The sequence below is a fragment of the Callithrix jacchus genome, chromosome 6 (assembly GCF_049354715.1).
Source record: "Callithrix jacchus isolate 240 chromosome 6, calJac240_pri, whole genome shotgun sequence".
Taxonomy (NCBI): domain Eukaryota; kingdom Metazoa; phylum Chordata; class Mammalia; order Primates; family Cebidae; genus Callithrix; species Callithrix jacchus.
Genome location: NC_133507.1, coordinates 19,484,800 through 19,509,749, shown reverse-complemented (window position 1 = coordinate 19,509,749; position 24,950 = coordinate 19,484,800). Strand labels below are relative to the sequence as shown.

The 24,950-nt window shown below is 52.8% G+C and overlaps 2 protein-coding genes across 3 annotated transcripts; one reads left to right on the top strand and one right to left on the bottom strand.

Annotated features, from left to right (window-relative positions):
• Positions 1–1,680: 1,680 nt before the first annotated feature.
• HDDC3 (HD domain containing 3) lies at positions 1,681–3,312 on the bottom strand. Its single transcript, XM_035303860.3, has 4 exons — positions 3,177–3,312; positions 2,808–2,863; positions 2,457–2,697; positions 1,681–2,159 (listed from the first exon to the last, which is right to left on the bottom strand). The coding sequence occupies exons 1-4, from the start codon at positions 3,286–3,288 to the stop codon at positions 2,029–2,031; spliced, it is 540 nt and encodes a 179-aa protein (XP_035159751.1). The 5' UTR covers positions 3,289–3,312; the 3' UTR covers positions 1,681–2,028.
• A 2,719-nt stretch (positions 3,313–6,031) lies between these two features.
• UNC45A (unc-45 myosin chaperone A) lies at positions 6,032–24,516 on the top strand. Of its 2 annotated transcripts, none has more exons than XM_008998383.5 (20): positions 6,032–6,077; positions 6,289–6,456; positions 6,732–6,768; positions 7,058–7,233; positions 10,716–10,808; positions 11,310–11,477; positions 13,177–13,345; positions 13,648–13,818; positions 16,253–16,424; positions 17,882–18,182; positions 19,043–19,137; positions 19,391–19,532; positions 19,903–20,043; positions 20,258–20,385; positions 20,595–20,661; positions 21,077–21,190; positions 21,419–21,534; positions 23,335–23,452; positions 23,561–23,716; positions 23,864–24,516. In XM_008998383.5, the coding sequence occupies exons 1-20, from the start codon at positions 6,072–6,074 to the stop codon at positions 24,119–24,121; spliced, it is 2,796 nt and encodes a 931-aa protein (XP_008996631.3). In that variant the 5' UTR covers positions 6,032–6,071; the 3' UTR covers positions 24,122–24,516. The 2 variants fall into 2 exon arrangements, with proteins under 2 accessions (XP_008996631.3, XP_002749159.4); XM_002749113.7 differs by having other exon boundaries at positions 6,032–6,122.
• Positions 24,517–24,950: the final 434 nt, after the last annotated feature.

Genomic DNA, 24,950 nt, shown 5'->3' with positions numbered 1-24,950 from the left:
TTATCCCTTCCTGTCTCAACAAAAACTATGGAATCAACACCACCAAGCTCTGTGGGAAAAAAGAAAAACCTGTTCCCTTCACTCAGCTGGAACCTGGAGGGTGCTCGGCCCTGGTATAGTAGTGCATAGAATTCTAGCTTTCTTCCTCCTTTCTCTGTATATTGGGCTCAGAGAGTACACTGTCTCTATGTGAATATGGACAGTTAGCATTTACCAACATGTAGCTGTCTACTTTCTCTTTTTTAAAAAAAGAAAAAAAAACTTTAAAAAAATGGGGTTATAGGAGGTCAACAAAGGGTGGGTTTGAGATGTTTGGGTGGGTTAAGTGGGCATTTTGACAACATGGCTTCTCCTTTGGCATGTTTAATTGTGACATTTGACAGGCAGCCTTGCAGTTTAAGATGACACTTTAAAAATAAATTCTCTCCTAATGATGACTTGAGCCCTGCCACTCAATGGGAGAATCAGCAGAACCTGTAGGATCTTATTTGGAATTGACATTCTTTATTGTAATTTTGTTCCTGTTTATTTTTAAATTTTCTTTTTGTTTCATTGGAAAGGAAAGATGATGCTCAGTTTTAAAACGTTAAAAGTGTACACAAGTTGCTTTGTTACAATAAAACTAAATGTGTACACACACACACACTACATATATATATATAATCATACTTAGTTCCATATAATCTTTCTATGTAATCATATAGGTACTATAGTCGGAGCTGTACCGACACATTTAGTGCTGATTTATATAATCCTTCTATATAACCATATAGTAGTTTGTAGTAGGAGGAATGCCTAGAGCAGTCACAGAACAGAAGGCCTGAGATCCTGCAAATAACTGAGGGAACCCTTCTGGTGTGACCACTCATGGCGGCTGTACACCGTCAGTCTTTTCTCAATTCTCTGCTAGCTCATATCATCCTCCCACAAATATCTTAAGAACACAAGTCTGTCAGCTCCCACTGCATTGGCTTAGAGCATCCTTCTATTAGAAATCCTTTGAAGTCTCCAGCCCCCAGATAAAAACAGGTGTTGTGCATGACACATGTTGCACACAGCCCACCTCCTTGTCTCGGTGACCTAATAGGGGTGGACCCCCTTTCTGTACACGACCCTCTACTACTGCACACAGCACGGCCCCCTACTGCACATGGCCCACCTCTCTGCCCAGGTAACATAACGGGGTGGCCCCCTCACTTGTGTCTCACGTGATTATGTATGCCCTATCACTAAGCCTATAGATGATAACCTCACTTACTACCCTTCCCCCTGCCTGTACCTAATGAATAGATGCTTCTGCATGTTCGGGGCCTTGCCTGTCTCCCCTCAGGTGGCGTGGCCCCCCCAAGTCCAGATGCCCTTCACCAGTTCTTCAGTGTCCTGTCTATTTCTTGGATCCTGCACTTCAGCACAGCATAAGGGACACCCCACAACCCTGTGGGGCCAACAGCCCTACAAGCACCTATGTGTCAGGCTCCATCAGGCACCTCACAGTCTAACCTGATAATTACACAACCCATCTCACTGATAAGGAAGCTAGGCTCGGAGGGGCTAAACCCCCAACCTGAGGGAGGTGATGCAGGGACACACAATTAGAACCCTGCTTTGCTGAAGGACAGGTATGCAGCCTACCAGTCCCCAACCCAGGAGGCTGGAGAAGGAACAGCAGCAATTTACACCTTTACCCATAGTTCTTTTTATTGACCATAATGACTTAGGAACTAGTACTTACATAATCTCAAGTCCCTGAGGGAACAGAGATCCCACCATGCAAAATAGCAAACAGACCCAAGACTTGGGGAGAGGCAGCGAGTGCATCAGAAATGGATGGGTACATCTTATTCCCACACTCAGGGGGCTCAGCTTAGTTAGCAGGAGACCTTCAGATTGAGAAAAAATGCAAGTCTTTTTTTGGCCTCTGGTATCTGGGAAGGATGGAGGGAGCACAGGAGGCACAGAAAAGGTGCGTGAATCCTGTCCGGCCTGGACGAGGCTGGAGTTGTGCTGCTGAAGAGCTCCAAGCACTGCTCAGAGTGTCAGTCCCCGCTGCTGGAACAGACGTTTTAGAGCCTCTTCCAGTTGCTGGTTTGTTCCCTGAAGCCCCTTCACCACCTGCGCTGCCCACTCAAAGTATTCCTGGACTCGCTGTTCTGACCATCCTGCATAAGAATCGGCAGAAACCTGCTAGCCTGATGTCAAAGACAGCACTGCCTTTTGCCTGCTTCCTGGCAAGCTTGGTTCAAGGCCATGAGTTCCTGATGGGATGAGCTGTCCCAAAAACTTGCCTGTGGCTCAGCTATTGTATTTTGACCATAGGAAGGCAGATCAAGAGTGGTATAGTAGAATTAATTTGGGAATTAAGAATGCCCAGAGTTTTTCAGGGGAACTGACCAACCTGTGCCTTCAGAAGGTGGCATCCCCCTCCCCTTTCCCTTAGAACCCATAGGAAAGCGTACCCTCTGGGGTGCAGCGATTCAGGTCCCTCAGATTGTGCAGCTTGTCTGCCAGCTTCACCAGTTTGGCCCCGGGGCTGCTGTGGGGCGCCTGCTCCACCTGCAGCCGCTTTCTCTCCAGCTTGGGCAGAGTCTTGTCATCTGTTACCTCCTCCACCAGGCACCGCACCTGTGCCCCAAAGTGTAGCTCCACCTCATCCAGAGTGGTGTCTGTGTCCTCCACCGTGTCATGGAGCAGGGCTGCCTGGGGACAAGTTCCCATTCAGCCCTGAGATGCTAGCCAAGGGATGCCCATTGCTGAATGGGGCCCCCGATCCCTATCCCAGACTCCTGGCAGAGAAGTGGGGAAGTTACCTGTAACACTGCAATGTCAGTGATTCCCGCCTCGTGGGTCAGGATCCGAGCCACACCTGACGGGGAGGGGCAAAGCAGGAAGTCAGCTCCGGGGGAGCTCCAGGGCTGTGTGTTGTGGGTTTCGGAGAGCCAGATGTGGCCCCTTGTGGCCTCTCACTAGCTGGGTGACCTTGGTTAAGTTCTTTACCCTCTCGGTGTAGACCGGCAAAGGGAACGATCACGACTACCGCTCCAATTGTTGTGAGGCTTAAATATCGCACTATGCTTGGGACAAAATAGATGCTCAACGAGGTGGACGCCCCCCACGTCTCCTTCCCAGTCCCCGCCCCCCAGGCGCCGCAGCCGGTGCCCCGCGGCCGAGGTGCCCACCGATGGGGTGGTTGATGTAGGGGGTCCCCTCCGGGTCCTTCCGCCGCTGCTGACGATGCTTGTAAGCTGCGAAGTCGGCAGCCTCCAGCAGCTGCGCCGCCTCGGAGCTCATCGCGCGGATGCGGCGGGAGACTGCAGCCGCGGGGAACCTCCACGGAGTATTTACAGCGCCCTCTGGCGCCAGGGAGGCCCGGGGGGGATCATGGAGGCGAATTCAGCGGCCTGAGTTGGACCTGGCCCAGGTGGATTCCTTCGGAGCTGACATGCCCCGTGCAGAGAGCAAGCGATGTGCGAAGCTGCCTTCAGCATCGCGGCCCCTAGCTCAGTGTGCTCTGTTGGGGGTGCAAGAAGAACATAAGCCTGGCTCTCTGGGAGCCTACAGTCTGTGGAAAAGAGTAAGACAGACAAGAAATAAGGCAGTGGCCTCACCGTGCACTGAATCCAGGGTGGGAAGGCTCAGGTGACTACGGGAATGGGAAGAAAGGTCAATCCAGCTAGCCTCAGAGCCAGAGGCAGCTTCTCCCAGAAGCCCCCTCCATGAACAGACAATCTTCAACCTGTCAAAGCTCTGAAAACGCTTTAAGTGTTCTAAAAATAGTTCTCCCTGCAGTGACGGGCCAGGTTCTCTCGGCAGGGGAGCCTCACCTTTGGACCTAGGAGATCCTAGGGCCTGACCTGAAAAATCAGAGCCTTCTCTGGGATCCCTGCCTAATTCCTTCAGACTTGGGCTCCCAGGTAGCCATGACATTTCTGCAGAAACTGCCTTTGTCCTCAGTGTTGCTTATGAAATTTGCATTGCCTTCTTGTGCCATGAGTGCTCCTATTTCAGTCTCGAGGCACCTTCTGTAGGCCCCTGTGGTTATGAGTGTTATCAGTGCTGTTCTGGGAGCACGATGTTGTCAGGCCTGGGTAGACACTGGAATGACACTTAATTCTGCTGGCTGGTAGCCTTGGGCCTTCTGGAAAAATTCCCTGCCTCAGCAGCTATGAGGTATGAGGGGTAAGAGAGGCCTGATGATTCTCATAGAACTGCTCTGTGAGAAGGGGTTTGCTATTAGTTAAGTATACGCTAATCAGACAGGAAGCTTTTGTGTTCTGGCTGGTAGCCGGGGCAGATGCAGCTCAGGGGAAAAGCTAATGAAAGGACTCACCCTCGGTTTTCAGCTAGTCTTGGTGGTTGCCATGTCGCAGAGGTTAGGGAGGGGAGTGCCACATGCTGGAACTGAGGTCTCTGGGACCTGAAATAGAAGAGTCAGAATTCCCAGAGCTTCCATGGCAGCCTGGAAGTTGGAGAACGGGTAGAAACATATTTGGCTCTAAATGCCTGTTTGTTCTTCACGCTAACAACTCAGCTGCTCGCTCATCCCTCATTCTGGCTTCTAGTTCTTTGAGCCTTTCCTCCTTCAGCAGTTTGGCAATGCGGGTCCCATGTTTTCCAGCAGGAGATAGAAACCTAGTCCCTGCCATCTCTCTCTAGAAGCCTGTGATAGAGAAGCTTCAGGCTTGTATTCATGGTGCCCGAGGGCCTTGGGGCTTTGATTTTTATTTCCTTGTTGTCTGCATTCATGGCCTAGAAAGAGAGATGTTAGAGTTCCCAGGACCTGGACAGAGGTGGTGGTGAACTCTCCTGGGCATCCAGAGAAGGCCAGGCCCCTTGCTGACAGGTCTGTCCATGGGGCTACTGCTGCTCCTTGGCTGGGCCACCCTTGCCAGCCAACTTCTCTTTCAGGTACAGCACTTCCTCCTGTGACCCACTTTCCTCTTGTGCTATGGACGACTCCTGGGGACTGGAACTGAAGGTGATGGGTAGAAGGGTGTCTGATCTTCTGGTAAGGGCTGATGTCTTTTACCGTCCAGAAGGCATGGAGTGGGCTGTGGCAAGACCCCTCCTGCTTGTTTCCAGCCCCCCACCTTTCTCTTCAGCTCTGTCCACCATCCACAATTGTGCCAGACCACCTGGGATGCCGACGGCCACCACTACCCCGGTTTCCCTTGCCCTCTTCTCTGATTCTCCAGAGGAAGCCTACTGCTGCCACCTGAAGGCTGAATTTGAGGTCCTGTACCAAGTCAACTTGTCCGTTCTTCCGCCCCCACCCATCCATCCTTAGGTGAGATCTCCAGCCCCGGAGCCCCTGGAACATCGACAAGGTGTCTCAGTATCTGGGGTTCTGTTCTTAAACTATGGGGTGGGAGGCTTGTAAATTAGAGTTGTGAAGGGACAGACCGCAGCAGAAAATCATGTAGATCATGATCACGATTACAAAGGCGGCTGTAATCGTAATCACGATCAGGGGGCTGTGCAAGCGGGTAATGGGGAGCCATCCTGAATCTACCCATGGGTGGCTTCAGTGTGTGTCTCTAAATTCGTACGCAAATGTGTGCATGTCAGACTACGCTTATTTGGGGAGGGGGTTCCGAGCGTTCTCCGGACTCCCAGGGGTTCTCTACCCCCACAGAACGCAGCAGCGAGAGCGCGGCCAGGGCTGGGATCCTGAGACTTTTCTCTCTCCCGCAGGGGCCGGGGCCCGCTCCTAGCGCTAGGCGTCTACACTCTGCTGCTTGTGACCCTGATGGCCGCAGACCTCGTGCACTTCTGCTGTGGTCGGGGCCGGGGTCGGGGCTAGAACCACTGCAGGCCTCCCTTTGGGTCCTCTGCCGAGAGCTCCCTGCAGGTCTCCGCTGGGACAGCTTAGGGGTGCGCGGAGTTTGCTGGCACCTGTCATCCGGGGCGGAGCGTTCCGCCCCTGCCCGGGCGCGCCCACCCCTTAGCCCCTCCTCTCACTGACCCCGCCTCCGACGCAAGAGTGGGCGGGGCAGCTTCCGGCCGAGTCCCGAGCCCAGACCCGACCCGCCCCAGAGACTGCGCCTGCGCGGGCACTGGACTACCTCTCCGCGATGACTGTGAGTGGTCCAGAGACCCCCGAGCCCTGGCCGGCTACCCCCAGAGTGCGTACCCAACCCCCGCGCCATCACCCCTTCGCAACCGCGCTGACTGTCCCGGCCTCCTCCTCCCCATCCACGAGGCGCCCCTGAATCCCTCCTCTCCTCTCCTCTTAGCTCTTGGGCCCTGCCCCGAGCCCCCTCCGACGTGGCCGCCCCTTTCTCCCTACAGGCCAACTCAGTGGCAGTGGAGCAGCTGCGGAAAGAGGGCAACGAGCTGTTCAAATGTGGAGACTACGAGGGCGCCCTGGCGGCCTACACTCAGGCCCTGGGTCTGGACGCGACGCCCCAGGACCAGGCCATTCTGCACCGGAACCGGGCCGCCTGCCACCTCAAGCTGGTGAGGGAGCCGGGTGCCCTTCCCCTCCAACTTCCCCACCCTCCCGGGACCCGGTTTGGGCATCTGAGCTGTTGCTTGGGCCCCAGCTGGACATTCACGCTTCCAGGCCACCCCGCTTGCTAGATGTGGAATGCACCTCAGGGTCGTGGGGGATTGGGTGACCTTGGAGAATGAGAGTACCCCACTGCCCGGTTAGTACCCCCTAGAGGGAGGTGACCATTCATTCGGCTCCTATCTCCCCCCCTCCCCACTCGGCTTCTGTCTTTCTCTTACAGGAAGATTACGACAAAGCAGAAACAGAGGCGTCCAAAGGTAGGGAATGGTGGGCCCTCGAGTAGCACTATAGGGCTTCTGGAGGTTGAGGATTGTGGGACCATCACATTCCCCTCCTTTTGCCCCGGAGACACATCTGCCTTCTTTCTTTCCCACTGCCTCGGGCTTTGCCTTTTCTGCAGCTACCCTTACTTTTTCTGAGGCTGAAGCACCGAGCCCCATATTCGTCCCCCACCTTCCTCTGGCTTTTCCTCGAGATCTGTCCCTACTGCTCTTGCCTGACGACGGTGGCCTCATGGGTGCTGACAGCGCTCCTGTTTGTGCTCAGCCATTGAAAAGGATGGTGGGGATGTCAAGGCACTCTACCGGCGGAGCCAAGCCCTAGAGAAGCTGGGCCGCCTAGACCAGGCTGTCCTTGACCTGAAGAGATGTGTGAGCTTGGAACCCAAGAACAAAGTTTTCCAGGAGGCCTTGCGGAACATCGGGGGCCAGATTCAAGAGAAGGTATGTGAGTGACCCAGACAGGTGGAAGCACTGATCAGTGGTGAAGGGATCTGGGCCAGGGGTATAGACAGTTCTCCAGAGAAGAGATACTGATGGCAGGTGAACATAGAGAGTTCTGCTCAACCTTGCCTGTGGCCAGGGAAAAGCAAATTCAGATGACAGCACATTACTGCTGATTTGGTGGTCTGTTTGGCAGATATTTAAAAGAAGGGACACTTTTTTTTTTTTTTTGAGGCGGAGTTTCGCTCTTGTTACCCAGGCTGGAGTGCAATGGTGCGATCTCAGCTCACCGCAACCTCCGCCTCCTGGGTTCAGGCAATTCTTCTGCCTCAGCCTCCCAAGTAGCTGGGATTACAGGCACACACCACCATGCCCAGCTAATTTTTGTATTTTTAGTAGAGACGGGGTTTCACCTTGTTGACCAGGAAGGTCTCGATCTCTTGACCTCGTGATCCACCCGCCTCGGCCTCCCAAAGTGCTGGGATTATAGGCATGAGCCACCGCGCCTGGCCTGAAAGGACACTTTTTGAGGGGAGAGGCAGACATGTCAACGGTGAGGCCGGGGGCCAAGGGCTCTCTGATGACTGCTGGAGGGGTATAAATTGGTACAGCTCTTTTGGAGAGTACTTTAGCATATCTATTACATTTGAAACGAGTGTATCTTGTGATCCCATATGTTTACTTCTTGCTGTTTCGTTTTTTAAATTTATTTTTATTTTTTTTAAAGACAATGTTGGTCAGGCTGGTCTTGAACTCCTGACCTCAGGTGATCCGCCCGCCTTGGCCTCTGAAGTGCTTGGATTACAGGCGTAAGCCACCACACCTGGCCTACTTCTTGCTGTTTCTCTCAGAGAAACCTTGCCCATGGGTACAAGGAGACATGTGTATGTTTATTTCAGCCCTTTTTGTAGTAAGAAAAGCTTGGAACTTGCCTGAATGCCCAGCCATAGGGAAATGGCTGAATACACTGAGTAATTGAATTGAATTCAATTCAATTGAAGTGGAAAGCTCTGGGACACTTGTTGAATGAACAACACAAAATAGGCAGGGCATGGTGGCTCATGCATATAATCCCAGTGCTTTGGGAGGCCAAGGTGTGATGATCACTTGAGATCAGTAGTTTGAGACCAGCCTGGGCAACATAGTGAGACCCTGTTGTTATAAAAACTTTAGTTAGCTGGGTGTGACATACCCTTATAGTCCCAGCTACTTGTGAGGCTGAGGCAGGAGAATCCCTTGAGCCCTGGATTTTGCAGGTCAGTGAGCTATGATGGTACCACTGCACTCCAGCCTGGCTGAAAGAGTGAGGCGCTGTGTCTTTCCGAGAAGAAAAGAAGAAAAATATATAATAGCACACATAGTATAATATCATTTATGTTAATGATCCCTTACGTAGCAAAACAATGCTATATTTTTTCTGTGGGGACACTGGGTGTGTAAATAAAAAACAATATTTTATTTTTTTAGATTTATTTGTATTTAAGTATTTTGAGGCAGGCTCTCCCTCTGTCACCCAGACTGGAGTGCAACCTCCTCCTCCCAGGCTCAAGTGATCCTCCTATCTCAGCCTTCCAAGTAGCTAGGACAAATGCATGTCACCATGCTCATCTAATTTTTTTTTTTTTTGGAGACGGAGTTTCACTCTTGTTACCCAGACTGGAGTGCAATGGTGCGATCTCGGCTCACTGCAACCTCCGCCTCCTGGGTTCAGGCAATTCTCCTGCCTCAGCCTCCTGAGTAGCTGGGATTACAGGCACGCGCCACCATGCCCAGCTATTTTTTGGATGGTCTTGATCTCTTGACCTCGTGATCCACCTGCCTCGGCCTCCCAAAGTGCTGGGATTACAGGCTTGAGCCACTGCGCACCTCCCTCATCTAATTTTTATATTTTTTGTAGAGACAGGGTTTCACTGTGTTGTCCAGGCTGGTCTCGAACTCCTGGGCTCAAGGGATCTACCCACCTCAGCCTCCCAGTGTGTTGGGATTACAGGCGTGAGCCATGGCACCAGGCCAAATATGTATCTTTGTTTTTTTTTGTTTGTTTTCACAAAAATATTTTAAAAGATGTATGTCAAAATGATATCACTGTGAGCCCTGGGGAAAGGAGTGGGTTTGAGAGGGCTTTCCAAAGGAGACTCTGTCATCTGTTCATATTTTTTTAGTAAAGAGAAATTGTGTAATACATATATTTTTAAATTAGGAGAAAATAATCTAAAGACTATTATGAGCTATAACCAAGCTCAAATTCACCTGATAATTTGATGTTAAAACGCTGACACAGTGGAAGAAGGTAACATGATGGCAGAGACCTCACTGAAACAGTGAAACCCAGAAAAGCAAAGAGTTTTCCTCTCTCAGTGCCAACTCTGATTAGCAGTGGCTGCCCAGAGTCTCCTATGTTGAGAAGAATTAGGAAGCTGATTGCCTGAGCTGAGCAGGGAAATGTGCCGTGTCTGGTTAGTCATGGCTGCCATGGATACAAGAGGGTAAGGGGGTGGTCCACATGCTAGGCTTGTGCCACCGTCGATGCCCAGGACCCTGGGGGTGGGGGAGTAGGCCTAGGATGATCTTGCCCATTCAGATTATTATTATTATTTTTATAAAAAAGAAAAGGTTTTACCATGTTGGCCAGGCTAGTCTCAAACTCCTGGCCTCAAGTGATCCACCTGCCTTGGCCTCCCAAAGTGCTGGGATTACAGGCATGAGCCACTGTGCCCGGCCTATTATTATTATTTTTGAGACAGAGTCTCATCCTGTCACCCAGGCTGGAGTGCGGTGGCAGGATTTCTGCTCACTGCAACCTCCACCTCCCGGGTTCAAGTGATTCTCCTGCTTCAGCCTCCTGAATAGCTGGGATTATAGGCACCCACCACCATGCCCGGCTAATTTTTATATTTTTAGTAGAGATGGGGTTTTGCCATGTTGGCCAGGCTAGTCACAAACTCCTGACCTCAGGTGATCTGCCCACCTTGGCCTCTCAAAGTGCTGGGGTTATAGGTGTGAGCCACCTATAATCTGAAACACCAGGTTTCAGATTATGTTTAAAACAGTCAAAAGGAGAATTCCGGTGCTAACGAAAGTGTTAGCAACTACCTCACAATCTGCAGCCCCCTGGCAGGAGGCGTAAATGCTGAGTTCAGTGTCATGGGCAGCCCATTCATGCTGCCATAACATAGATGGCACCACTGGGAGTGGGTTACCTTGTGGCTGACAGGATACCTCCCCTCCCGAAAGACTCTACCTCCAGCATCGGCACTGTTCCTGCTGCCCAAGCAGGAAATAGCTCAGAAAGCAAAACAGCTGCAGGGAATGTAGGAGGTGCTACCAGGCAAGTCTCTTCCTGCCCAGGGTAGCCAGGTACTAGCTCTGAGTTTCGACATCTTCGCTGGGCTCCCAGAGTGAGGAGCTGGAGACAAATGAACAGGGAATGTAATGTCTCTGGCCCAGAGCCTTGATTTCTTCCATGCTTTGTTGGTTCATAGGTGCGATACATGTCCTCGACGGATGCCAAAGTGGAACAGATGTTTCAGATACTACTGGACCCAGAAGAGAAGGGCACTGAGAAAAAGCAAAAGGTATAGGCCCTGGGCTGAGTCAGTGAGTAAGCTCCTTCTAGAGCCACCCAGCCGTAGCACCTTTCACCCATGCAGGCCCCAGAAGCCCCTGCTGCCCTGCTCTGCCACTCCTCCGACCATGCAGCTGGCTCATGGGGCCTGGAGGGGAGCCCTGAGGGCCTGGGACTTTAGCATGAACCAAAGAAGGAGAACCGGTGTTCACAGAGTGCCTTGTGGGCCAGGCCCTGTGCCAGGAGCTGGGTGTACAAAGGTGACTGAAGCACTGTTCCAGCCCCTCAGTCTCTGCTGGGGACTCGTTGACGCTAATCGTCAATCCTGGGAGAAGGCTCTTCCCTCTATTTACAGAGGAAGAAGCTGAACTTCAAAGAGGTTATTTTTTGGCCAACGTCACTCAACTACGAAGTGGAAGCAGAGAGGTCCAGGACTTGGGGCCCTGCTCACCAGTTCTGTGCCCTATGCCATGTGCAGTGTCAACATTTTCATGTGTTTCCGTTGACATAGGCATCTCAGAACCTGGTGGTGCTGGCCAGGGAGGATGCTGGAGCTGAGAAGATATTCCGGAGCAATGGGGTTCAGCTCCTGCAACGCCTACTGGACACAGGAGAGACTGACCTCATGCTGGCTGCTCTGCGTACACTGGTTGGCATTTGCTCTGAGCATCAGTCACGGGTAGGTAAAGTGGAGAGGCTGGTTACTGCTTCAGTCCCTTTGCCTGTCTGTCCATCCATCCCTCCGTCCACCCTACTACCCATCTGCCTGTCCATCCATCCATCCATCCATCCACTCTTCCATCCACCCTTCCATCCACCTCCTACCGTTTATCTTATTCTAAAAGGGACTTAGGCTTGTCATGGTGCCTCACACCTGTAATCCACTTTGGGAGGCTGAGGCAGGTGGATCACTTGTCAGGAGTTTGAGACCAGCCTGGGCAACATGGAGAAACCCCATCTCTAGTAAAAATACAAAAATGAGCCTGGCATGGTGGCGTGTGCCTATAATCCCAGCTACTCTGGAGGCTGAGGCACGAGAATCACTTGAACTCAGAAGGCGGAGGTTGCAGTGAGCTGAGATCACACCACTATACTCCAGCCTGGGTGACACAGCCAGACTGTCTCAAAAACAAACAAACAAACAAAGAACTTAAGGCAGAATACAAGGAGATCAGGGAGCATACGTAACAAGAGAGGAAAAAAAAATGACGTGAAAAAGACCAACATGAATTAGGATGAAGTGGGGCTAGAAAGAATGAAAACAGCCCTGGGGCACCCCAGACACTTATTTTTGGGGGTCTTACAAGTGTAAGCCCCAGTTTTCCTGCAGCCACCTCACAAAGACACATCGGTCACTGATCCTCCAGTGTCCATATGGTGCAAACAAGCTCATTGCCCAGAAAAGCGCACTTGTCCTTGCTCTAAAGATTCGACTGTCGTTTCCTGTGGAGCGGAGAGTCCTCGTAGTGAGGGATGCGGTCAGTGATGCCACCACAGCGTTTCTTTACCATCGAGACAGTGATGGGACACGTAGAGGTTGACTCGCGTGATTCTCAGCATGGACGGTGGTGGTCCAGTTCAGCAAGAACAGTTCTCCTGGGCAGTGTGGTGAAGCCCACGCCCCCAGCACTCACCTGAGCTGGCTTGCTCCAGGGGAAAGGAGACCAAAGACGAGACCCTGGGTTGCTTTTAGAGGAGCCCACAGTTCCTAGATAGGGGTGGAACTGTGAATTAGTCAGTTAAATCTCTTTAGGCTGAGCTTGGGCTACATTCTGGGTCTCCCAAGGCTATGAATGGTAAAAGCAATGCATTCTGTTCCCTCCTGCCTTTCCATCCATCTCAGTTCACACTCTTGGCCAAGGACACTCAGCTGCTAAGTGGAAGCAGTCAGGATCAGGGCTCAGTGGACCAAGCAGGCCTTCTAGGGTTCTCCAGCTTGGAAATGGAGTGGAGAGGTCTCACAGGCCCATTCTGTGCCTGTCCAAATCCCCAGGGTGTGGACGGAATCTCGGGGGTTAGACTGGGGAAGAACTAGACCATTCAGCCTGGTGGTCAGGTAGCTTTGTCTAGGGTTAGGTCTCCTTCCTGGGGAGACATGAGCTAAAGCAGCTGCTCCCAGGGCCATGGTATATGGTGTCTTCTCTGGTGCCAAGGAGAGGTAATAGGGCATTGCTCTGGTGTTTCCTTTAGGAAGTCTTTCTTACCAAAGTATCCTGCCATTACCCTGCGTCATGCCATCTGTTCTGTCTTGTTTTCACCTGAAGCTGGGCCTGCCCCCGAAATGTTTTCTCTCCTTCTGGCTGCGTTGTCTAACTCACAGGGATCTCTGTGGCTGCCCTTCACTAACTGGAAGCTTCTGTGCCCCTCTCCTATCCCAGACCGTGGCAACCCTGAGCATACTGGGCACTCGGCGAGTGGTCTCCATCCTAGGCGTGGAAAACCAGGCTGTGTCACTGGCTGCCTGCCACCTGCTGCAGGTTATGTTTGATGCCCTCAGGGAAGGTGTCAAAAAAGGCTTCCGAGGCAAAGAGGGCGCCATCATCGTGGGTGAGTGGGAACGGGGCTGGGGTCCTTTGGATATTACTGTCATGGAAGGGATAGGGTGAGCCAGCCAGGCCAGTTCTTTGGGTAGCAGACTGGCAGCTCCAGGTTGTTGGGAATTGGGCTTGGTGACATTATTTTACTTTAGATTCTCAGCAGCCAAGCTGCCTCAGGGCAAGGCTGGAGCTCAGTCTGGAGCCCAGGATGCTGGTCCCCCCTTCCCTCTGTCTCCCAGGCTTGGTGGGGAAGTTCAAGAGTCAAACAGGGCTGGGCTGCTGTGGAGCCCACGGATGTCTTCTCGTTGCCAGATCCTGCCCGGGAGCTGAAGATCCTCATCAGTAACCTCTTAGATCTGCTGACAGAGGTGGGGGTCTCTGGCCAAGGTCGAGACAATGCCCTGACTCTTCTAATTAAAGCGGTGCCCCGGAAGTCTCCCAAGGACCCCAACAACAGCCTTACCCTCTGGGTCATTGACCAAGGTAGGTAATAGAGTTTACAAAAGCTTGCCTGGGCAGCTGAAGTTTGTTTATCCTTAGGAGTAACAAGAAAAGTTTTGAGTGGGGCCAGGCATGGTGGATCACGCACTTTGAGAGGCTGAGGCAGGGGATCACTTGAGGCTGGGAGTTTGAGATGAGCCTGGGCAACGTAGTGAGACCCTGTCTCTATGAAAAATAAAAAAAAATTAGCTGGGCATGGTGGTGTGCGTCTGCACAGTAGCCCTAGCTACTCCAGAGGCTGAGAGGGGAGAATTGCTTAACCCCAGGAGATAAACGCTTCAGTGAGCTATGATTTGTGCCACTGCACTACAGCCTGGGCAACAGAGAGAGACCCTGTCTAAAAAAAAAAAAAAAAAAAAAGAGAGAGAAAGAAAGAGAAAGGAAAAGAAAAGAAAAGAGGAAGGAAGGAAGGAAGGAAAGAAGGAAAGAAGGAAGGAAGGAAGGAAGGAAGGAAGGAAGGAAGGAAGGAAGGAAGGAAGGAAGGAAGGAAGGAACATTTGTAATTATCTCCCGCCATGTGTCTGCACTGAAGTGCATCCTGTGGCCCAGGAGGATGCTGGAGCTGAGATCTTCCAGACCATTGAGATTTGGCTCTTATTAACACCTACCAGACGAAGAAGCTACCCTTAGGGGGGCTCAGAGTTAGATCCTTCTATCATATGTGTGTGCAGATACATGCACACTGAACAGGCCTGCAAGCAGGTTAGCAGAGAGGCTGGATTAGTTTTCTGTATCTTTTTGTTTTTTTTGAGGTGAAGTCTCTCTGTTGCCTAGGCTGGAGTGCAGTGGTGCAATCTTGGCTCACAAAAGCCTCTGTCTCCTGGGTTCAAGCAATTCTCCTGCCTCAGCCTCCCGAGTAGCTGGGATTACAGGCACATGCCAGTACACCCAGCTAATTTTTGTATTTTTAATAGAGACAGGGTCTCATTATGTTGGCCCAGCTGGTCTCAAACTCCAGACCTCAAATGATCCACCCAACTTGGTCTCTCAAAGTGCTGGGATTACAGGCATGAGCCACTGAGCCCTACCCTTTTTTTTTTTTTTTTTGATATGAAGTTTTGCTCATTGGCCAGGCTGGAGTGCAATGGCATGATCTCGGCTCACTGCAGCCTTCACCTTCTGGGTTCAAGTGATTCTCTTGAGTAGCTGAGATTACAGCCATGTGCTACCATGCCCAGCTAATTTTTGTATTTTTAGTAGAAATGGGGTTTCTCCATGGTGGTCGGGCTGGTCTCAAACTCCCAGCTTCAGGTGATCTGCCCACCTTGGCCTCCCAAAGTGCTGGTATTACAGCTGTCAATCACTGCGTCCGTCCTTGTTTTTTTTTTTTTTGAGTGAGCACTTATTACTTCTATACTCAGGGAAAAAATAATTAAAGGTCGGCTGGGCGCGGTGGCTCATGCCTGTAATCCCAGCACTTTGGGAGGCCGAGGTGGGCGCATCACGATGTCAAGAGATCGAGACCATCCTGGTCATCAGGGTGAAACCCCGCCTCTACTAAAAATACAAAAAATTAGCTGGGCATGGTGGTGTGCGCCTGTAATCCCAGCTACTCGGGAGGCTGAAGCAGGAGAATTGCCTGAACCCAGGAGGCGGAGGTTGCGGTGAGCCAAGATTGTGCCATTGCACTCCAGCCTGGGTAACGAGTGAAACTCTGACTCAAAAAAAAAAAAAAAAATTAAAGGTGAATATATCAATTCATCTCTCCTTTCTCCTAAAATAAATAAGAAAAGCTTTGCAAAGACCCCACATGAGCTCGTCTTTCATGCACCTCGTCTTTTGTGTTCACAATGATCCTAAGAGGTGTGGATATTTTTTCCCCCTTAGTTTTACCGATGAGGAATCTCAAAGCCCCAGAGCACATGGCCCCAGGGACAGGGCTGGCATGCAGGCCTCACTTCTCAGGTCCTTCCCAACCCCACAGTCGTCTCCCTAGGTAGCAGGTCAGCTGAGTAGCTTCTCTGGGCTGCCCTGTTCACAGTTATCTGAACTCTACACTTCTTGTCTTGTTTCTCTCTGCGTCTCCTAGGAAGCCTCTTCCCTTTATTTCTAGGGGTAGGAACTGGTGTTCTACTATCTAAACAGGGTGTCTCTTTTTTTTTTTTTTTTTTTTGAGACGGAGTTTCACTCTTGTTATTCAGGCTGGAGTGCAATGGCATGATCTCGGCTCACCGCAACCTCCGCCTTCTGGGCGCCTTCAGGCAATTCTGCCTCAGCCTCCTGAGTAGCTGGGATTACAGGCACACGCCACCGTGCCCAGCTAATTTTTTGTATTTTTAGTAGAGACAGGGTTTCATCATGTTGACCAGGATGGTCTCGATCTCTTGACCTCGTGATCCACCTGCCTCGGCCTCCCAAAGTCCTGGGATTACAGGCTTGAGCCACCACGCCCGGCCTAAACAGGGTGTCTTTTTAGGTCTGAAAAAGATTTTGGAAGTGGGGAGCTCTCTACAGGACCCTCCTGGGGAGCTCACGGTGACAGCAAACAGCCGCATGAGTGCCTCCATTCTCCTTAGCAAGCTCTTCGATGACCTCAAGTGTGATGCTGAGAGGGAGAATTTCCACCGACTCTGTGAAAACTACATCAAGTAAGGAGTCTGTTTCACCACCCATTCCAGGGATTCCAGCAGGAAGAGTAGTCTTGGGGAGGATTAGTGGGGGCCAGATGAAGGAAAAGTGACCCCAAGGCCCCCTTCCTGCTCCTCCCACGCAGGTGAAACATGACAGTCCTTATTCTTTTTTTTTTTTTTTTTTTTTTTTGAGATGGCATCTCGCTGTGTCATCAGGCTGGAGTGCAGTGGCACATTCTCAGCTCACTGCAACTTCCGACTCCCTGGTTCAAGTATTTCTCATCAGCCTCCTGAGTAGCTGGGATTACAGGCACATGCCACCATGCCTGTCTAATTCAATTTTTGTATTTTTAGTAGAGACGAGATTTCACCATGTTGGCCAGGATGGTCTCGATTTCCTGACCTCGTGATCCACCCACCTCGGCCTCCCAAAGTGCTGGAATTACAGGAGTGAGCCACTGCGTCTGGCTGACAGTCCTTATTCTTTTTGTTTGTTTGTTTTTTGAGATACGAGTCTTGCTCTGTTTCCCAGGCTGGAGTGCAGTGACCCAATCTTGGCTCACTGCAACCTCCATCTCCCGGGTTCAAGTGATTCTCCTGCCTCAGCCTCCTGAGTAGCTGTGTGACTACAGGCACCCGCCACCATGCTCAGCTAATTTTTGTTTTTTTGTTTTTTTGTTTTTTTTGCGGAGACGCAGTTTCACCATATTGGCCAGGTTGGTCTTGAACTCCTGACCTATGATCTGCCCACGTTGGCTTCCCAAAGTGCTGGGATTACAGGTGTAAGCCACTGTGTCCGGCTTACAGTCCTTATTCTTGAAAGAGATTATTGTCCATGCGCAGTGGCTTACACCTGTAATCTCAGCACTTTGAGAAGCAGAGGCAGGTGGATCACCTGAGGTCAGGAGTTAGATAACAGCCTGGCCAACATGGTGAAACCCTGTCTCTACTAAAAATACAAAAAAAATTTTTTTTTTAATTTAAAAATTAGCCAGGCTTAGTGGTGGGTGCCTATAATCCCAGCTTCTTGGGAGGCTGAGACAGGAGAATTGTTTGAACCTGGGAGGTGGAGATTTTAGTGAGTTGAGCTCATCACACCATTGCATTCCAGCCTTGGGGACAAAGCGAGACTCTCTCTCAAAAAAAAAAAAAAAAAAAAAAGGGAGCTTACAGCTGATGGGAAGAAGACTGATGATTAATTATGAATTAAGCAGAATTATTTCAGATCTTCAGTCCAGGCATGGTGGTGTGGGAGTAACCTGTGTTAGATATTATGTCAGAGAAGGCTTGAGTGAAAGCATCCATTAAAAAATCAGCCTCTGTTGTCCAGGGAGAATCGTCCTCATCCTCCCAGCAGTTTTCCTTGCTGTTTCTTCGCATGTAGTGCAGGCGCCTGGCCAGTGGAGGGGAAAGGAGGGAAGAAGAATTCCTTTATATTGGCCTTGGTGTGACAGCTGTCATTCTGTGCCCCTCAGGAGCTGGTTTGAGGGCCACGGGCTGGCCGGGAAACTACGGGCCATCCAGACAGTGTCCTGCCTCCTGCAGGGCCCATGTGACGCTGGCAACCGGGCTTTGGAGCTGAGTGGTGTCATGGAGAGTGTGATCGCTCTGTGTGCCTCTGAGCAGGAGGAGGAGCAGCTGGTGGCTGTGGAGGCTCTGATCCACGCAGCTGGCAAGGCCAAGCGGGCCTCATTCATTACTGCCAATGGTGTCTCACTGCTCAAGGACCTATATAAGCGCAGCGAAAAGGACAGCATCCGCATCCGGGCGCTGGTGGTGAGACGATAGGCGTGGGGTGTGTGGGCAGGCAGCCACGCAGGGGTCCTGGTCCAGCTGGTGTTGCAGGGTGTGGCCCACATACATTCTAGGTGAAAATAAATGATACTGTAATTCTAAAAACATTGGCCAGGCCTGGTGGCACATGCCTATAGGCCCAGCTACTTGGGAGGCTGAGGCAGGAGGATCACTTGGGTTCAGGAGGTTGAGGCTATAGTGAGCCATGCATGTCACTGCACTCCTGCCTGGGCAACACAGCAAGACCCTCTCTAAAATAAATGAATGAATGTATGAGATTCTGGGCCTTGCTGTGGCTGGAGACATGGGCACGGCTCCTCCCACCACGGGCTTAAGGCTGGGCCAACAGGGGTCACGCAGCGTTCCCAGGAGCTGGTGGTTTAGGGTTTGGGGATGGCCTAGCCCTCCATGAGCCTGTTGTGGCTGCACTTGTGGAAGCTGGTCTTCCTCCTTGGGCACTCAGTCCTGGATTTCTCTATCCCGTAAGGATGCTGGCTGTGGCTGAAGCACCTGTCTTCTCCCCACATGCCTCTCAGCTCCACTGGCAGAGGGCTTCCTTGTACGACACAGAAGGAAACAGCAATTCTCAGTGTGGCCTGGGAAGGACTGGGGCCCATGATTGTCCAGTGGTCAGTGTGTCCGTGTCTGCAGATGCTGTGTCACATTGCCACTGCAGTAGCTGATTTTGCTGCCACCTAGGTGGTGGTGTGGAGGGAGACGGTGCTGATTTAGCCTCCAGGTGCCATGGGAGAGTGCCAGGGAGGGAGTCCAAGCCAGGTGTGGAGGAGCCCAGCTCCTGCGTCCTTCGCCAGAGGCCAGCTGGTCTTGCCCTCTTCCTCCAGGGCCTCTGTAAGCTCGGTTCGGCTGGAGGGACTGACTTTAGCATGAAGCAATTTGCTGAAGGCTCCACTCTCAAACTGGCCAAGCAGTGTCGAAAGTGAGTCGTCTGGCCTTGCTGTGGCTCCCCACCTGTCCGACAGATCTCAAGACACGAGGGTCTGGGTGGGGGTTGGGGCCTCCACCCTGTCTTGCTCTCTGGCTTGGGCAGGCGCTGCCATCTGGATCCTGGCAGGTGAACTGCTTCTGTACATTGAGGGGATGGCCAAACCCTTGGTTCTTCCTCCTTGGCCTTGGTATACCCCTCCTTACCCCCAGTCCTGAGGGTCATCCTCTATCCTGTGTGTCCCCAGGTGGCTGTGCAATGACCAGATTGACGCGGGCACTCGGCGCTGGGCAGTGGAGGGCCTGGCTTACCTGACCTTTGATGCCGACGTGAAGGAAGAGTTTGTGGAGGATGCGGCTGCCCTGAAGGCTCTGTTCCAGCTCAGCAGGGTAGCTCTGTGGTTCCTGCTGTCCACCTGGGGAAACGGTTTAGGAATAGAGCTTACCAGGCTTTCTCAGCAGGGCTTGGCCAGTGGGGTCTTTTGCTCCCAGGGAGGAGGGCTGGTGGCTGAGTGGCTGCTCTGTGTGGTGTGGGCACGTTGGCCAGCACCAGTGCAGGTAGCAAGGATGTTCTCCTTGGAGGAGCTGGGGAGGTCCAGTTTGTAAGCTCCCAAAGTCTGGGGCCTGGGGAGCTTCCTGAATTCATCCTGTACCCTAGGGCCCCAGCTGAGGGTGGAATTGGGGGCCTGGGCCTGGGCAGCATTTACCCGAGTGCTGCTCTGGCCCAGGGTGGCCTGCGAATGCCTCTCCATCCTGGCAGTCTGAGGAGAGGTCGGTGCTCTTTGCGGTGGCCTCTGCGCTGGTTAACTGCACCAACAGCTACGACTTTGAGGAGCCTGATCCCAAGATGGTGGAGCTGGCCAAGTATGCCAAGCAGCACGTGCCTGAGCAGCACCCCAAGGTGAGGGGCCGCCAGAGGGGCCAGAGGTTGCCCCGTCATGGGGACCAGTTGACCCAGGGCATCCGCAGTAGACCAGCTTCCCATTTAAGCCAGCTTCTTTCCCTTTGTCTGGCTGTTTCATTGCCCAGTTCCTCAGTTGCTGCTATGAGAAGGTTGTTCCCACTTTCTCTGCAAGTCAGCCCAGGGCCCCCTCCTAAGCTGCCTCCTCCCCCAGGACAAGCCAAGCTTTGTGCGGGCTCGAGTGAAGAAGCTGCTGGCAGCGGGTGTGGTGTCAGCCATGGTATGCATGGTGAAGACTGAGAGCCCTGTGCTGACCAATTCCTGCCGAGAGCTGCTCTCCAGGTGAGCCAGCCTTGGTGGGAGCCAGCCTTGCCCAACTACTGGGCTTCGGGGCTGCGGATGTGGCTCCAGAGGCTGCAGGTTCCAGTGCTGTGGGCCTCTTAGAGTGACAGGGCTGCCTGCCTGGCTGCCTTCCTTGCTGAGTGCAGGAATGGAGCGTCTGCCTGCCAGAGTCCCAGAGCTGCCTGCCCACCACTGCCTTCTCCCCATAGGGTCTTCCTGGCTTTGGTGGAAGAGGTAGAGGACCGAGGCACCGTGGTTGCCCAGGGAGGCGGCAGGGTAAGCTGGTTTACACACCCCTTCCTGCCGGCTGAGCAATCAGCTTATAAAACGTGACTCAGCGGCTGCCACGCCAGAGCTGGGTGTTAGATGTGGGACAGGAAAACATGAGTAATGGCCAGAAGGACATTGTCCCGCTGAGAGAGGGATGTGGAAGCGGGCAGGCTTGTGAATGGCCTGGGCTCTCCTCCTATTCCTTTGTCTCGTTGACCTCCATGGCTCTGGTGCCCAGCACAATCCATGTCCAGCCCTTAGTAGGGGTTTCAGGAAATGTTTGGGTGAGAGGGTCTACACTGGGAGTCCAGCCTGTGAGAGGGAAGAGGGTGAGGGTGACACAGTCAGGGCCTTGGGGCCTGATGGTTTGGGTCTTACACTCCCAGGCACGTCCTGAGCAGTGACGGGCTTGTTACTGCAGGCACTGATCCCACTGGCCCTGGAAGGCACGGATGTGGGGCAGACAAAAGCAGCCCAGGCCCTTGCCAAGCTCACCATCACCTCCAACCCTGAGATGACCTTCCCTGGCGAGCGGGTGTGTATCTTCCTGCTCCGGCCTTTCCACTCCCTCTGTCCCTAGTGGCCTGTGGGCTGGGCTGTAGCTGCCCTTTGGGACCAGCAGGAAGTTTCAGCTTTGCTGAGCCCTGGGTAGGGAGGACAGCCTGAGAGCGGAGCACTCTCTGCGGGTGGGCTCCTCCCCGCCGGGTTGGTGGGGCTGTGGGGGCTGCGGTAGTAGCCCTGACAGGTAGGGTGCACATTGCAGATCTACGAGGTGGTCCGGCCCCTTGTGTCCCTGTTGCACCTGAACTGCTCAGGCCTGCAGAACTTCGAGGCGCTCATGGCCCTAACAAACTTGGCGGGGATCAGCGAGAGGCTCCGGTAAGCCTCCTTGGGATGCGGGGCCTGGGCCAGGTGTCAGGATTTGGAATATCCCAGTCACTGGCTTTTGTGGCCTCAGTGGCTCCTTGGCAATTTTAGAGAGGAGAAGCCAGGCCAAGAGGCACCATGGCATGGCAGGCTCTGGAGGCACATTGCCTCGCTTCCCTGATGCAAATGTGTCACCACAAGCAAGTTACTTCACTGCTCTGCCTCAGTGTCTCCCTCTGGGAAATGGGATGATTATAGCACCTACCTCACGGCATAGTGATGAGGAGAATGAAATGAGAAAATACACTTAAAAGTACTTACTACATAGGTACCTGGCTCCTAGCACTGTGCCATATCAGCATGTTTTAGTTTCATTACTGTGACTTTGAACGTGGGACTCATTACTCAGCCCCTGTTTCCTCTTCTGCAAAGCAGTAGTGATGATGATTACACCTGCACCTTCACCACAGCGCTGTGGTGAGGATTAACTAAGATGATATAGGTGCCTGGTCAGGTCAGTACTCAAATGAGGCCAGGTGCGGCGGCTCACACCTGTAATCTCAGCACTTTGGGAGGCCTAGGTGGGCGGATCACTTGAGGTCGGGAGTTCAAGACCAGCCTGACCAACACGGAGGAATCCCTTCTCTACTAAAAAATACAAAGTTAGCTGGGCATGGTGGTGCATGCCTATAATCCCAGCTAATTGGGAGGCTGAGGCAGGAGGATCACTGGGAGGTGGAGGTTGCTGTGAGCAAAGATGGCGCCATTGCACTCCAGCCTGGGCAACAAGAGCAAAACTCTGTCTCAAAAAAAAAAAAAATGGGTAACAGGCACTGTAGTTCACAGCAAGAGGGTCCTTGGATGTGGCCAAGGAAAATCCTCAGCCCAGGACTTGACTGCATGAGGGTGTGGGTGCGGAGGTGGAGCAGATGTAGGAAGTCTCAATGATGCTGCCTGTGTTCATCTGTTCTCGCATTGCTGTAAAGGAATACCTGACACTGGGTAGTTTCTAAAGAAAAGAGGTTTAATTGGTTCGTGGTTCTACAGGCTGTATAAGCATGGTGTCAGCATTTGCTCACCTTCTGGGGAGGCCTCAGAGAGCTTTTACTCATAGAAGGCGAAGCAGGAGCAGGCACGTAACCTGGTGAAACTAAGGGCAAGAGAGTCGGGGGAGATGCCACACACTTTGAAACAACCAGATCTCATAAGAATTCACTATCGAGAGGACTGTACCAAGCGACGAGGGACCCACCCCATGACCCAGTCACCTCCCACGAGGCTTAGGGTCAAGGTAGAGGGCATAGGGTTTACAGTTCAACATGAGAGTTAGAAGGGACAATACCTGGGCTAGGCGCAGTAGCTCAGGCCTGTAATCCCTGAGAGAGGGTGAGGTGGGCAGATCACCTGAGGTCAGGAGTTTGAGACCAGTCTGGCCAATGTGATGGTGAAACCCCATTTCTTTTTTTTTTTTTTTTTTTTTGAGACGGAGTTTTGCTTGTTACCCAGGCTGGAGTGCAATGGCGCTTTCTTGGCTCACCGCAACCTCCGCCTCCTGGGTTCAAGCAATTCTCCTGCCTCAGCCTCCTGAGTAGCTGGGACTACAGGTGTGTGCCACCATGCCCAGCTAACTTTTGTATTTTTAGTAGAGACGGGGTTTCACCATGTTGACCAGGATGGTCTCGATCTCTTGACCTCGTGATCCACCCGCCTCGGCCTCCCAAAGTGCTGGGATACAGGCGTGAGCCAACGCACCCAGCCCAGAAACCCCAATATCTAAGCTGTATCTCGCCGCTTCCTCCTGTGGGCCGGCAGGCAGAAGATCATGAAGGAGAAGGCTGTGCCCATGGTCGAAGGCTACATGTTTGAGGAGCATGAGATGATCCGCCGGGCAGCCACAGAGTGCATGTGTAACTTGGCCATGAGCAAGGAGGTGAGGGTTGGTCCCAGTGCTCATGACAGGCGGGGATGCCGAGATACCTGTGCCCTGGCTGGGCTTTGCACCCCACTGACGTGGTCCATTCCCCACATCTGGCCACAGGTGCAGGACCTCTTCGAAGCCCAGGGCAATGACCGGCTGAAGCTGCTGGTGCTGTACAGCGGAGAAGAGGATGAGCTGCTGCAGCGGGCGGCCGCCGGGGGCTTGGCCATGCTCACCTCCATGCGGCCCACGCTCTGCAGCCGCATTCCCCAAGTGGTCAGTGCCTTGGCTTGGCAGGGAGCAGGGGTGGACCAGGAACTCCCAGCATGGTGGCAGCTGAAGGGGGAGGTCCTGAGGGTGTGGGTGTGTTTCTTGCCCAGGCTGAGCCTGTTGCTTGGGTTCACATCTGCCTGTTTCTCACAGACCACACACTGGCTGGAGATCCTGCAGGCCCTGCTTCTGAGCCCTAACCAGGAGCTGCAGCACCGGGGTGCCGTGGTGGTGTTGAACATGGTGGAGGCCTCCAGGGAGATTGCCAGCACCCTGATGGAGAGCGAGATGATGGAGATCCTGTCAGTGCTGGCCAAGGGTGACCAGAGCCCTGTCTCGAGGGCTGCTGCAGCCTGCCTGGACAAAGCCGTTGAATATGGGCTTATCCAGCCCAACCAAGATGGAGAGTGAGGGGGCTGCCGCTGGGCCCAAGGCTCATGCAGTAGGTAGCGTGCTACCTACTGTGGCATGGAGAGCAAGGAGAGAAGCAGCTTTGGCTGGTGGGGGCCAGCATGCCCAACACTGTTGCCCTCCTCCCTTGTCACCCTATAATGTCCTCTGTTCTGAGTCAGCAGCCACGCTTAGTCACACAGCCCTGCTTGGCCAGCACTGCCTGCCGCCTCACTCAGAGGGCCCCTTTTTCTGTACTACTGTAGTCAGGTGGGACTGGGAAAGGAGCATCCTAGCTCAGCCTGTGGATTGTGGGGCATCGGGAAGGGCACACACATCAGCAGCCTCACCAGCTGAGAGCGTGGTGCACTGTCAGCCCTACTCCTGCCCATCCAGTAAAAGTGTGTAGAACTCCAGTGTGTGCCCTGTTCTTGGGCAAATGGGGCTGCTGCAGGTGGGAGTGTCTGGGTGTGGGTGAGTGTGAAATGGAACTTCACAGCGGCAGAGCCACCTCCATGGAAGGAATTCAATGGATTCCCCAATCACGGCCCCCAACTGCTGCTTAATCCTACTGGCCGGATGAAGGGGCATAGAAAGTTAATAAGAAACTCGACAGGTGCAGTGCGTCAAGCCTGTAATCCCAGCACTTTGAGAGGCTGGGGCGGGTCGATCACTAGAGGTCAGGAGTTTGAGACCAGCCTGGGCAACATGGTGAAACCCTTTCCCTATTAAAAATGCCAAAAAAAAAATGGGAGTGTGGTGGCCTGCACCTGTAATCCCAGCTACTCGGAAGGTAGAGAGTACAGTGAGCCGATATTCCTGCCTAGCAGAGTGTGGCCTGGGTGACAGA

Coding starts and splice junctions, on each gene's coding strand:
- HDDC3 (XM_035303860.3), bottom strand. CDS start 3,288: ATGAGCTCCGAGGCGGCGCAGCTGCTGGAGGCTGCCGACTTCGCAGCT. Junction 2,864..3,176: donor CTACATCAACCACCCCATCG/GTGGGCACCTCG, acceptor CCTCCCCGTCAG/GTGTGGCTCGGATCCTGACC. Junction 2,160..2,456: donor GAATCGCTGCACCCCAGAGG/GTACGCTTTCCT, acceptor ATTCTTATGCAG/GATGGTCAGAACAGCGAGTC.
- UNC45A (XM_002749113.7), top strand. CDS start 6,072: ATGACTGTGAGTGGTCCAGAGACCCCCGAGCCCTGGCCGGCTACCCCC. Junction 21,535..23,334: donor GGGATCAGCGAGAGGCTCCG/GTAAGCCTCCTT, acceptor GTGGGCCGGCAG/GCAGAAGATCATGAAGGAGA. Junction 23,453..23,560: donor ACTTGGCCATGAGCAAGGAG/GTGAGGGTTGGT, acceptor ATCTGGCCACAG/GTGCAGGACCTCTTCGAAGC.